This window comes from Lepisosteus oculatus, chromosome 8, assembly GCF_040954835.1.
Source record: "Lepisosteus oculatus isolate fLepOcu1 chromosome 8, fLepOcu1.hap2, whole genome shotgun sequence".
NCBI lineage: Eukaryota > Metazoa > Chordata > Actinopteri > Semionotiformes > Lepisosteidae > Lepisosteus > Lepisosteus oculatus.
The window spans coordinates 3,178,899-3,192,638 of record NC_090703.1 but is presented as its reverse complement, the minus strand read 5'-3'; the positions used below and the strand labels follow the sequence as shown (position 1 = coordinate 3,192,638).

Sequence of the window (13,740 nt, the reverse complement as noted above, 5' to 3'; positions counted from 1 at the left end):
TCAGCATCCAGAATGAGAACTGGATCCGCTTGTATCTGGAGAACGGCGGGAATGCCGTCCAGTTGGAACCGTGTGTGATGTGGGCCTATCCCATGGGATATTCTATTCTTTCCAGTATAATCAAAATCTCTTTTAAGTCAAATTTCACCTTCGTATCAGAATATAACTGAAATTGATTCCTTATGGAATCTTTTCGGATTGACGGATATTTAACCACCCTTTTTACGTGGTCATGCGTTGGTGGTTAAGTATTATAGCCATTTGTGAGGATAAAGGGTTGTATTTATTCAAAACGACAGACCCCTTCTTAAGGTTAAATGTTAAATTTTAAAAAAATAGCCAGTATCCGGTAAAATACAGTAATTGTCATTTGAGGGATCATTTGTTAATTCGCAGACCGTTGGGTGTCGCTGTTTTACTCTGTTGGTTTCCCCCCGGTGAAGCCGTTGTTGCCACCCCGGCTTGTTTTGGTCTCTCATTCTAGACCCCCGGTACGCGGCTTCTGGGGAAAGATGGCAGCGAAAAAGTCGGGGTCCCGGTTAGAGACCGAGATCGAGCGCTGCCGGTCCGAGGGCCAGTGGGACAGGATCCCGGAGCTGGTTCGGCAGCTGTCTGCCAAACTAATATCAAACGGTAGGAACCGCAAAGGGACCATATGTAGAGGAAGTACGGCTTGGGGCCTGTGCAGCGGGGAGAAGCCTCGGCGTTTCCTGACGCAAGCGCTGCCGGGGAGTGCGCGGAGCTGGTCTGACAGCCGAAATGAATGGCATAGATCTGGTGACTGAACCTGGACGCGCAGCTATTTAAAGTGTGTTTTCGCTGGGGAGCACAACGTAAATAAATAACATTACCTGTTCATATTTATAGGTTGATCCCGTGGGCTAATTTTTTTTTATTAGACTTAGTATTCTCACTGGGGTAGACAGTCTGACATTCAACTTGTCAGTTGATGTGGGTCTTGGAAGAAAAGGGCTTTTGTGAAAATTGTTCTTAAAGAGTTGTGTGTTTGCTGAAGTTTGAGGTAGTGAGACCTTTGCTGTCGCGGTAATGATGAGACAATCTCGAGAAAAGTGTGAATCGCTGCTTTTAGTGTTATTCGAAAATAATTAAGAGCTTTGTCATCTGGTTGCATAGAGGAAAAAATAGTTCACATTTTAAGCGCTAGTTAAAATTCAGTGATGGTCATATTCCTAGTTTCTGTAGTAAGCTGTGAATTTCAAGTGGTCGGTAGGACAGCCCGAGCTACTGCAATGAGTGAAAGACGCCTACGGATGTGTGGTCAGGTGACCGCAGAGACGTCTTCAGAGAGCCCCAGGGGACTGTGTCCAACAGCCTTTCTTGGTCTCCCAGTCTCCAGCTTCTTAAGAACAGGGAACGGCCTCAGACTGTCCAGTCAAGCAAATAAGTACTTTCAGTTATGTCGTTAAGGTCTCAGTTGGAAGGAAAACCAGAAACCCTCTGGCCCTGAAGCTGGACTGAAGAGCTGTAGACCCACCAGGCTTTTTGGTACCAGGGTTGCTTTAAATTCACGTCCTGGAGTGTTATGATCTGCTGCTGTGTTTGGCTTCCGCCATTATTTAAGTAAAGCGTAGGGGCCGTGCAGGATAGCAAGTGGAATTTGGAATCCCGGATAAATCATGAGGACATCGAGCAAAGCAATAATGCGCTGAGATCAGGGGCTCCCGTTCCTGACCCTGGGGCCCCCCAACACCTGCTGGCGTGCACTGCAGCCGAGCTCAGAGCTAAATGCTTCACTGCCTGGCTGGTACCTTTGCACGGCATTCTCTTCCACTCAGACTTCGGAAATTTTAAATGACTTCAGAAACGCAATGGGTCCAGTATTGGGAGTCCCTGGCTTGGCTGGCAATGCTCAGGAATTTCACATCCGTGTATTTAAAGGGTCTTACAGAGCCTGTCGCCCCTTGACCTAATTCACATGGTGATGCCTTGACTAGTCACAGGGCATCTGTCCGGCTTAACATCATGACAGGTCGAGTAGCACAAGTTCAGTTTGCCTGCTTTAGTGACCATGTACACCTGCAGTGAAACTCAAACATAAGCTGCTTCTAAAAACGCACATTATTGTCACTTAAACCTCTGCAGATAGCTCCTTGAACACATTTGCGTGGAAATAGTCTAATTTCTCTCCTGCTGTGACATATGTGTGAAACAAGACGGATTAGTGCAAAATCTTCAGTTTTACGTGTGAATTTTTCGCACTTTTGGTTGAAATGCTCATCGCTGGAGGCTGGAAGGCTGATGTTAAATCTGATTAGAACACATGAGGGCAGTACAAGCAAGACTTTGGGATTTGTAATCCGACTTGGAATGTGTGTTCCTGACCATTATTTCAGCCCATGGGGATAAGCATCATATAACACGCATAATCCGTCATCTGCTTTCTTAGCTGAGTTGCAAAATCCTCATTTGTGTATCTAGGGGAAAAAAAAGTACTTGCATGGTTCTGTGGGTTTTGAAGTAGAATCAACAGGACTGGTGGGGTGTTCAGGAACAGCCTTGTCTTGCTCCCAAAAGGGGTGTTTAACTCCTTCCCATTGCTTCGTTCACTCTTAAGAACCAGCACGTTCATTTTATTTTAATCCTCTTGTAGAACTTTGTTTGACAATACAAGAAATAGGGGCATCCCACAAAATTAGCAAACGCTGTGCTAACACTGAGGTTAGTTCTATGTTAATTTCAAGGGAGACAGGGTGTTTTTAAATAATTGTTGAAAATGCCAAGCATTATTACCCCCTTTCCGAATCACAGGGTGAAAAACAATCACGACATCAACAGCTGGACTTGAATCAGTGGTTGAAATGGTTTGAAATGGGCATACAGTACGTGTGGGAACCGATGTGAAATATTACAGGTTTGACAAGCATGACGAGCACAACCCCAGTAGGCAGCTATGCTGTGTTACCAGCCTCTGCTAGATTGCACACAGGAAGGCAGTCAGATGGAAGGAAGCAGCAGCTGGGATTGGCTGTGTGAGTGCCTGTAGCGGGCGACCCTGGGGGTACCCTGGGGGCGCTGGGGGCGCACTCTGACCGGCGGTGTGGTCTGTCTGGCAGATGACCTGGGGGAGCTGCTGCTGGGGGAGGCCAAGCTCCAGCAGTACCTGAAAGAGAACCCCATCAAGCAGGGCTACAGCCCACGGGGGGCCAGGCCCCAGCTGGTGGAGGTCAGGAAGCACCTGACGGCCGCACTGGACCGAGGGAACCTGAAGGTGAGGCCGCAGGGGAGGGAGGGGACGTCCTCGGTCCCGGTGCAGTTTGGGTCACCGACCTGTGAAGAGCACTAGAGAAGTCCTCAATTCAGCGCTCCTTACTGAAAACGGCAATCTAGAAACAAAGGCTGAGCACTTTCCCAACCGGCTCTGAGCTCTCTTCGCCCCGCTGTGTTGGGTCTCTTAGTTGCGCTGGAAGTCGTCTGACTTCGTTGCCTGCTGGGTCCAATTGGCTTTTCTTCCAAGAGCTGCAGAAATCATGCAACCCCTGATTTCTCTCTAAAACGTCTTCTCCTCTGCCCATGGGGTGGAGAGGGGCGGGGAGAAGTTCGGATGGCTGATATTACCCGATCTAATGCAGAACACAGGGTGTTCGTCGGCTCTTCTCTTTTGCCCTTCTAAAGGCCAAATATTTATCACCTTAGCAAGTGAGCCAGCAGGTTTTCTGTGGACTTAAAAGGTCTCTGTTTAACTACAGCAGCTTGCATGTTATTAACATCTCTCTGGTGTAACACGCTTCACCTGATACACAGTGGGTGGGAGCGAATAGACTTATCATCAGCCACATTACTTCCCAGATGATTCGATGCCAGTCAGAAATCCCTTTGACGGCTTGCAGCAGCTCTTAGTTACAGCACGTTACGCGTTTTGTTTCCCCGAAGTCTGAGTACATGCAGGAAGCCCACCTGCTGATGGCCAAGCTGAGCTACGTGGAGGGGGACTACAGAGAGGCCACCAGCATCTACTCCAGGGTGGGACTGGATGAGGTGCAGCTGGTGGGGATCCCCATGTACCGCCTGTCGATGATCGCGGAAGCTTACGCCACGAAAGGTGAGTCCTGCCCCACGCCGCAAGCTCGACCCCAGCGGGGTGCCCGTTCCGCTGAGCAAACCAGAGCGGAACATCGGCAGGGACTCAGGTGAGAGGAAGCAGCCCTGTCCATCCCTCTCGCCTGAATCTGTTTCTCTGTGGGCCAGCAGAACCGCATGCAGTGGGAATTTCTTCCACTGGAGTGTTCACGGCCTGTCCTTGGCAGCTGGAGTTAAACTAGAACCCACGGAGAACATTCCCAAGTCGCAATCCGATCCAGGACCCTGGAGCAGCAGAAGCAGTAGTGTTGGATGGTGCAGCCCTGGGCCAGCAGCTCCCGTGTGTTCTCACCAACCCGGATGTGTTTTTGCATTTGTATGGCCGGGGTCTGTTCAGTTTCTGTGTTTTCAAACCAGTGGCGTGACGTTTCTGTTTTTAGGTGGGGAGCTGCGTCAGCATGCGTAGGCTGCAAAGGAACAAGTAATAGGTTTGTTCCATGCTGAAAAAAAGAAGAAAGAAAACACAACATTTTGGCCGTAGAGCCTTCTTCGGTGTTTATGTTTTTAGCCTTTTGAAGGAGTGTCCTTTGGGAACCGCGGTAGCTGGGTGCAAAGTGTGGGTTTCTCATCCTCGTGCAGCGTGCAGTCTGCAGACATGGGCTTTGTGGCTGCGCGGACGGGGGTTTTCTCCAGTGCCCAGGTGAAGGTCTGCGGCAGCACAGCGATACTGAGTCATGGCGGTCAGTGCTTCTGCTTCACAGCTCCCGGGTCCCCGGTACGATTCCCGCCCGCGGACCCTTCTGTGACCAGTCTCTTGGGTTTTCTCCTGAAGCACCTTTCCTTCCGCCGTCCAGAGACTGACAGAACAGGTTGATTGCTGTCTTCCAAACCTGCGTGCCTGCGTGTTCCCTGCAGGGTGACAGGCTGGCATCCCATCCAGGCCTAGGGCCTTAAGCTTCCAGCACAGCGCTGACTGGGAATAAGCTCCCAGCAGTGGGTGGCTCAACACTTGTGCTGCCTTCACTGTGACTGCTGGCTATCAGATATTTGGTTTCAAAACATACGTGGAATTACAGCAGCATTTGACAGTAATTTCTGTATATCATTATATTTCCATGTAATTTCAAGTAATCGGGCTGTCATTTGGATACAGTTTACCAACCCCCAAGGAGAGATGTTCGGGGTAATTTTCCACGAAACGCCACAAAAAAATGCTACTTTTTGTTGTGTGGTTCGGCTAACTGGCTGAGCTGCGGTCAAGTTGTAATGAAGGTTTCCTGGCAGGTGATGGCAGTGTCACCTCAAATTTAAGAGTAAGCTTTGCTCTGTGCTTGGTGAAACTGTAATTTCTCTTATTATTTCTGGTCATCTTTATGTCTTGTAGGATGACAAGCCACGCTTTGATGTTTTTTTGGTATTGGTTATAAATGAAAAATAATTATTTGAGAATAAATAAATGAAAATAATTGAGAATACATTTTAATTAGCTGTAGCAGTAGGAGAGAACTCATTTCTGCTGCAGGGTATATACTGGAGTAAGTACCTTCCTCAGTCTATCTCATTCATTTACTAGTACTTAACAGATCTGATTATCCTTCTCAGTAACAGGGGTGGGTAGCTTCTAGACTTCCAGACTAACACTTTGGGTACAGAAGTGCCCCCTGTTCTGAGTTTGCACTTCCTCAGAGCTCTCACTTGTGTCCTCTGCTTTGTGTTTCACTGTTGGTTCTGGCTCCAGTGGGTTGTGACCTTTTCAGGATTTTCGATATTTCCTTCAGGACCCTTGGTAGACTTCCATATTAAAACTAAAAAGATTCAGGTCTTTTAGCCTGTCGGTGTAAGACGTCTCTTTAAGCCTAGGAACGTGTCTGGTTGCTCTTATCTGGACTAATTGTGGAGCAGAAATATATTTTTTTGTCTGATAGTTTTCTAAATGAGGTGTTACAAGTGCATTTTACAGTTCTAACAACATCCCTTGATTTCAGTTCTGAAGTATTAACAAATTCTAACATTCGCTCTACATTTTTATTGATTCTCCAGATGTCTAGAAGATGTAAACGATGTGTTTACTAAGTTCACATTTCCGCTGCTTTCTGCAGTAACCCCCTTCTCTGCATCTGCCAACTGTTTGCCCATTCCCGAATTTGGTCGGATTTTTTAAATTTAATGTGCGGTTCCTTCAGAGTTTTTTCTCATGCTCCTCAATTTGGTATTCTCTGTGTTACAGGACTCGCTAGCTAACTGTCCCAGAATCAAGATCACTGATAAAGATTAGGAAGAGTAGTGGTCCTACTACAGTTTCCTGGGGTGTTTCACTTATTATAATTGATCAAGCTTATCGCTTTGCTTTTTTAAGAATGCCCTCTCGCAGAAAGGATCATTGTTGAATTTCAGACTCGGAAAGAAAGGGCTTTCCAGATGAGTCCAGACTCTTATAATTTTGTAATGAGCTCTTTACTCTTATTTAAATTTAATTAGTCACTTGATCAGGCCTCGCTGGGCTCTGTCTAGAGCAGCAGCGGGCTGTTAGGAGCCTGTGAAAGTGCCACACAGTTGTGAATTAGGGATATGTGTCAGGGCAGTCGAATCCTGCCGCTTGTGTTAACCTTGGCCAGCGCGCGGCAGTAATGCTATATAAGGCAACACAAGTCTTTCCTTTCAGGGTTTTTTTTGCAGAGGGCAAAGCAGCACCAGGCATTTCTCCCTCGTGGGGCACTTAAGAAAACACTGCTGCTGCGATGCACCCTAAAGGTATCAGCTTTTTTCGCAGAAGCGTACCGTAATGTTTTAAAAAATAATGCCCTTCAGCAGAAGAACAGTTCGCCACAGGTGCCGCCCCCCTCCCAGCCCCATATTCCCAGCCCTGTCTCGTCTTGGAGCTCAGACTGTCAGCGTACAGGTGCTGTGTACTCAGGAGGCTAACGTTAAAGACACCCTCCTGTGTGCAGGGTGTTCATCGGTGTGCAGTCGGATAATGGAGTATCCAACACGTGTAGAATCGGAGGCCTTAATCTGTTTGTTTGGTTTTTTTTGTCTGACCTCTCTCTTCAATAACAGTTTTTAATATATGATCTCGCATTCGTGTGTGCCTTTGGCAAACTTTTATTAATAAGGTGGATGAAGTTAGGCAGCCTCTCTGGGGGAGTGCTTGCCTTCCTAATTGAGCAGTGCTGGATCCAGGGCTTAGCCACCTGATTGCTGAGTGGGTCGTGTAGGAGGCTGCCCAGACTGCGATGTGCGTGTCAGGTCGTGGATAGGACATCAACAGCTGCTGTTAACCATGGACAGATTGTGCTATTACAGTTTTGAAAGATGGCGGGCACGACAGGAATTTTCCTCCGTGCCCCGAAATTCCCGTGTGTTTCCGAGGCAGTCCGGCTGGGAATTTCTTGTTCCTTCTCCAAGCCTCTCGAGCTGCTCTCTCGTAGCTGCAGCCCCTGGGGCCGTGCAGCGCGAGTCCCTCGTCCTGCTCGTGTGTTAGTAGGCGGAGGTGCACGTTTCCCAGTCGCCAAGCCTTGTGTTTTCGCACGGCGGCGTGTGAAACGCGCACCTCCCAGGGTACGGTCGTGTGTGGCCAGTCGTGTCCTGTTGCCTTGTGCCGTCACACTGCTGCCCCAGAGCTCTGAGCGGTGTCATCGGGTACCTGATAAAACATTAAGAAGTACTTCTATTTCTGTCGCGCGTCTGCAAAGCTTTGATCGCCTCTCAGATTTATATTTCAGGAGGTCCGATGTTATGCTCATGTTTGCTCACATTTTCCATGCTGTCTGCAGGCCATCACTGAATACCTTGCTGAGGATTTGTCCTCTAATCACATTCATCTGACTGTTTTGGTAAAAAAGAGTAAAATGGCTCTATTTCTAGAGGTTCTGGAAACCCAGTCGCAGCAGTGTGACTTGGCTTTACGCCCCGTTTCTCAGAGAAGACCTGGACCGACCAGTGCTGTGTGATCAGTGGTACCACTGGCAGGCAGGACCCAGTCAGTCCAGAGTAATGAGACTTTGATTTTTTTTTGTTCTAGGTCTGTGCTTAGAGAAGGTGCCAGTGGCGTCTCCGGTGAGCAATCGGAATACGGATCGGGACCAAGAGATCATTACTTGCTATGAGAAATCCGGGGATATTGCTCTGCTCTACCTCCAGGAAATGGAAAAGGTATAACAGATCCTTGACTTCTATACCAGATATTTAAGACCTTTGTAAACACGTCAAGGTAAAGGCACGTACTGGAATGAGTACTGTATACAAACGAAATGCAGTGCAAAGCCAGATTTGTCCAGCTGACAAGCTATGTGTGTACTGTCCACTAAATGATTTGCTACAGAGTGGGTGGTTTGCACACTGGGGAAATAAGGGTCCTGCCCTTTATATGTTATTAGGGTGGTTTTGGGGATTAACCTGCTTTGTTTTGAGAAATACAGTGCACTAACGATAGCGTCTAGTCTTTGTGTTTTGTGTTTTTATACTATTAAGAAATGCAAACACTTTTTTGTTGAGCTGCTCTTCCAGGGTTCATAGGAATGCTTGTCCAAGGTGATGGTGGACATCTGGCTCCGGCCTCCCTGGACAAACAGAGTCCCCCTTGGTAGGGTTCAGTGCGTTTTGATGGCGGCGTGTGTTTCTGTGTAGCCTGAGGAAACAGTGGCTCGAAGCATAAAGACCTTGATCAGTAAGGTCTTGAGTGCGATACGAAACACACTCCTCAATAGCTCAGCAGCCCTCTTCTTCCTGTGCACTCATGGCTGTTTAGGAAGGAACCCTTTCGGAAGCACACGTGGAGCTTGTCGTCCCCTGTGAAGCAGTTGTCATTCCCAGGCCAGTTCACATTGCCTCCATGTAGCTGTGGTAGGACAAGCACTGCAGCACATGGTTACTGCTGCTGTAGTGAACTTGTAGCATCCTCTTCTGTGAGATTCAACTTGATTGTTTTATCACTTTTACATGCTTTTTCATCTTTGCATATTAGCAGTACCTAGTGGTTCATTGCTGCATTAATGAAAGAGAGACGTTTTCAAGTGCCCACCACAGTCATCAGAGTTTTAAGAGTGATGTACAGGACTTATTGGTATAATGTGTATAAACAGGTAGTGAAGAGAAGAATGGCTTCGCTTGCTCGTGCCTTTGGCACACCTCCCCCCACCTGACCCCCTGGTGTAACTCTCACTCTGGTCCAGCCCCCCCGGGGGGCATCTTCTGTGGCTGCGCAGCTGGCCACCACAGGAGGGCTCCGTGCTGAGGGGCGATGACAGGCTGTGCGTTCGAACTCTGTTGTTGATCTGGTCTGCGGGGACTGAGCGCACCGCTGTGGCCGTTTCTTCATCGCTGGGCTCAGGGCTGGCGGCGTCAGTCACACTGGTGTGGCAGCCTTCCCCTCCCAGTGGCCTCCCCCTCGACTCCAGCGCTGTTTGGGCTTGGGGAACAATCTGTGTGTGCTAACTGCAAGAGGATCTCTGCTCAGCACCAGCCTATTGTGAAAAGCACCTCTGCTACCCATATTGCGCTCTTGCTGTTCCTTTAAACGTCAAACTCCGTATTGGACCAGTGATCCTGCAGGAGTGCCTGTGTTCCCCTTACTGCTGCTGTAAGAGGAGATCTGGTTCAGAGCAGGCCTTTCTGGGGGAAAGCAGCAGACTCAACTGTTCTAGCAAGCCTCTGAAAGCATTGTGAAGAGATATCTGGGAAGAAATAAGAAGTATGTGTGTGGTGTTGATTCAGCACAGTGTTTTCCCGAGCAGTAGAAAGTGCTGTCTGCAGTTTTACTGAGCTAATTAAATTCTGTACATTAATTAGCATGCTTCTGTTCTGTGGACAGATTTTCTTCTTATTTCAGGAAAGCTCTCAGGGTTTCAGGTTTGTTAAAACCGCTCTGGTGTTTGTGTCCTTGAGTTTGCATTTGCATAGCCATCTGTACATAGAAACCTCCTGACATGAAACTTTAAGCAGATATAAAACAAAGCTTTTCATGTAAACATCAGTCTCTAATTCCTGTTTTGTATGTTAGTTTTGTATATTGGTTGCTGGGAGGATGAAAGGAGGGATGCTCTTGAAAGAACTAAAGTGCTTACCTGGAGGACAGATCTGTTTTACAGCAATTTATGGCACTATAAATCTTGTGAGTAATGAAACTCTACCTTAATGACCCAGGATTAATATTTAATCAGTTTAAAGTGTGCCTGATTTGTAAATGTATTCTGTCGTGTTTATATTATTGCCTTAAGCTCCGGTAATATTTAGTAAAGTTTACAGCAAGCTCTGGGATAAAACCCTTAGCACTGTGCTAAGTGTCTGGTCCCACACAGGTCTCTGGCTCTGAGATTCCTGCAGTGAAGCTTCATGTTGAATGTGAAACCAGTCAGGACTGGTTCCATCACCACGTGTACCATCCTGGAACAGGGTCTTGGTAAATGTCAGCCATGCCAGCCGTGCAGGCACTCCAGAGGAAGTTCATTTACAGTGAAGGACTGTGAAAGGACAGGGCTCGGAACTGCAGAGAGGGGCGATTTACCTTCCGGGTGCCTTTGAACTATTTTGAAGATGATGAGGTCAGAACTTTGACAGAGGGACCTTGCTTTGTTCTTGTTCAAGAAGCTTTCTACATAATTAGACTCTCAACTGTGATTTAGAGGGATGTGCATACCCCCATTGTCAAATATGGCGTGATTTTCAGCTAAATTTATCCTTAATTGGCTCTCAAGGATTCCTGAATGCAAGCCTCATTTGCCCTTGATGAGACTGCTCTGCATCCAGATCCTGAGTGCGCGCTCTCTGAGTGGCTCCAATCTGACAGAAATCACTCTGTATCGTTTTTAGAACTGTGAATACAGTCTGGCTCCCACTAGAGGGACAGCTTTCTCCACATTGAAACAGTTGTGTTTGTATTTAAATGGGGCTGCTGATCCGACATTAATAGATCAGGAGTGACGAACTAGAGGGATGGACACAAAGCGCACACATTTAGAAGGAGTTTTACCCCTAAAATTCATTGATCCAAGAACGTTGATTGTAAAAGGTTTTAAAGTTCTGTTGTTTCCTGCAATTATTTTTTCCTTCACATCAACCTTAAGCACAGCTGAGTGTATTTGCATAAAATCCTTCCTTAATTAATAAGTCAGTTACAGGTTTATAGAACCAGAGATATCGGTCTTGTTACATTCTGTCTTAGACATAGATTGCTCCTACTTGTCTATAATCTCACTGTAGTGTCTGACTGTTCTCCCTACTTGTATGCAAAAGTAGTATAACCGTGGGAAAGCTGACAAAATTCACTTTTTAATGAGGAACATGTATTTGATTCTATGCAGTTTGCAAATTGATACTGTGGAATATTCAGTAGCAGACACATACACACAGAATCTGGTACCATGTGATGGTGCAAGACATTTGATTTAGGGTATTTATTGAGCATTGCGTCTTCCTGAGCTCACTTTGTGTGCTCTTTAAAGCAGGCACCTTTCATCATTGATTGATAGGGACATTTAAAACCAGGTCATAACCCTGCTTTCATCCTGCAGCACCTGCAGAAGTCAACAGATACAAAACCATCTCATAGCAGAAATTTGGTACACCTGAAAGGAAGTGTTTTTTAAGATATCAGATATATCTATTGTGCTTTATAATTTGTTTTCATTCTGTAACACCTCAGGTATTTTGTCCAATACATCTGTACCAGCGTTAAGTTCCCTCCATGGGAGTGATCTGTTCAGTTTTACTGGTTAGACTGGTTTGGTATTCAGGAGGGCTGTGAAAATCAATGTGTAAGTTTAGAGAGTTAAACGGAGGATAGCTGTGGATGAAACAATCATATAGCTTACTGAGTTATACCAAGACACTCTTCAGACCTTGTTTTTTTCCTTGCTGTGGTCTCATTCCTATACCCTGGCATGGGTCTTCCTTAGTAAAGCTTTGACTGTTGCAGATCTGTCCCTCCCACATATGTAAAAGGAACTGAGGACACAGGCCTCTGAGGAGTGCTGAGTCAGTCACAGAAAGGTGCTGTATGGGGTATGATGTTCCCCTTCCTGAGGTTTCTGTAATAACTGCAGCTCTTTACCTTAGGAGCTCTGCTTTCGTAGGTTGTTTTAGACCGCTCCATTTTGACCTGCCTGCTGTGTGATTTCAGAACACATGTGGTGGTGCAGTAAAAAGCTGGCAACTGCAGGAACAGTGTCAGTGTGCGCACACTTGATTCCTAGCACTGGTGCATGAAAGCTATGTGGGTGGAGAGCTCTGTACTGACCCAGATACATGCTGTTCAGCTGAGAAAGACTGAACAAGCTGAACAGCTGTCTCTGATTTCAGCTTAAATGGCAGTTTTTCAGCCATGATTTTCCTTTTGTTTTTTAGAAAGTGGATGTTCCTCTGGGTTTGATGTCTGACATTTGTGATAACTATAGTTCATTTCAGTTTCTCCTGGAATCAGCATTAGCCATTCTTACCTTTTAATGGCAGAACATGAATTGCTGTTGGAATACTGCAGAATGTTTGAATTGCTGTCAAAGACCATCAAAGATCAATGACATATCAATATGCCTTAGTTCCATTACTTGTAAGGAGCAATAATTAGACTTCAACCAGAAGATCATCTCTATGGCCATTAAATTCTAGGGTATAGTCAACATGAATTTAGAAAAGGTAGGCTTTAACTTGCTTGTTAGTAACAGCAGTGCTGGATATGCACTGAGCATATGGTATGGTATATTTAGATTTTCAGAAAGCTTTTGATTAAGTTACTTATAAAAGATTATTTCTCCAACTGTATGCAGTAAGCATCATTACTCAGGTCTTTGGATCTAGAAATGGTTAATGGATAGAAAACACCAGAGGAAAGGAGTGAATGCTGATGTAATTAGCGGAGTACTGCAGAGACCTCTATTAGGTCCATATCTGATTTTAATTTATATTAATGATCTAGATTTTTGGTGCAGTTAGCATACTAATCCATTTCATACTGCAGGTGACTCCAAAACAGCTGTGGAAGTGGTAAGAAAATTCAGAATGATTTAGACAAAATTCAAGGCAGTTTCAGGCAGGACTGACTTAGACTGTCAGTTTACAATTGTAAATGTGGAGCTTGAATACCTTGCCTATATAAATGACTATGTTTGTACCTTATTATAATCTTTTCAACAGTAATTGAAGGGCTAACTGCATTTGTGAACTTTCTTCTGTTCTGTAAATGGCCTGAGACGGGCTGATGGACTGAGGCTGTCACGTCTCTTCTTCCTCTCCAGGCTCTGAGCACAGGGCTCCACAACCGGAGCCCCAAACCAGGCCCTGTCTCCCAGGAGCAGGAGCTGGGGTACTTCCTGGAAACAGGCCTTCAAAGAGCTCATGTCATCCACTTCAAAAATGGGTAAGAAAGATCCTCAGATACACCACTTCACAAGATAGCCTTTCAGCTTCTAGATCAAAGGGCTTTGTTGAGTGTTGCAGTTCCTAATGCAGTATTAATGTGCAGCACTGATGTTGCTCTTTGGCAGCGTCCTTTCATAAACACCTAGATGTGTATGATATGTAATGCGTCGATGTAGAAGAACTACAATAATACTTCATTGCATTTAATTTTTGGTGCATTATAGATGAAAGCATGAAACACCCTTTCCTTCATTTTTGTATATAAAATAGTTTTGCATTTTAAGTTTCGTGCATTATCCATTTGGGTTTGCAGGTACTGAGCACACAGGTAGCAACTGCACAATAAAAATG

The 13,740-nt window shown here is 46.0% G+C and overlaps 1 protein-coding gene across 3 annotated transcripts in view; it reads left to right on the top strand.

Annotated features, from left to right (window-relative positions):
- The first annotated feature begins 409 nt into the window (after positions 1 to 409).
- The window catches only part of ttc7b (tetratricopeptide repeat domain 7B), a 54,872-nt gene continuing 41,541 nt past the window's right edge, over positions 410 to 13,740 (top strand). For 2 of the 3 annotated variants that reach the window (XM_015350478.2, XM_015350477.2), the window contains exons 1-5: positions 410 to 633; positions 3,075 to 3,229; positions 3,892 to 4,060; positions 8,060 to 8,190; positions 13,266 to 13,387. In XM_015350478.2, the coding sequence (XP_015205964.2) occupies positions 513 to 633; positions 3,075 to 3,229; positions 3,892 to 4,060; positions 8,060 to 8,190; positions 13,266 to 13,387 (698 nt within the window). In that variant the 5' untranslated portion in view covers positions 410 to 512. The remainder of the gene's footprint in view (positions 634 to 3,074; positions 3,230 to 3,891; positions 4,061 to 8,059; positions 8,191 to 13,265; positions 13,388 to 13,740) is intronic. The other variant, XM_006632134.3, reaches the window with a different exon arrangement.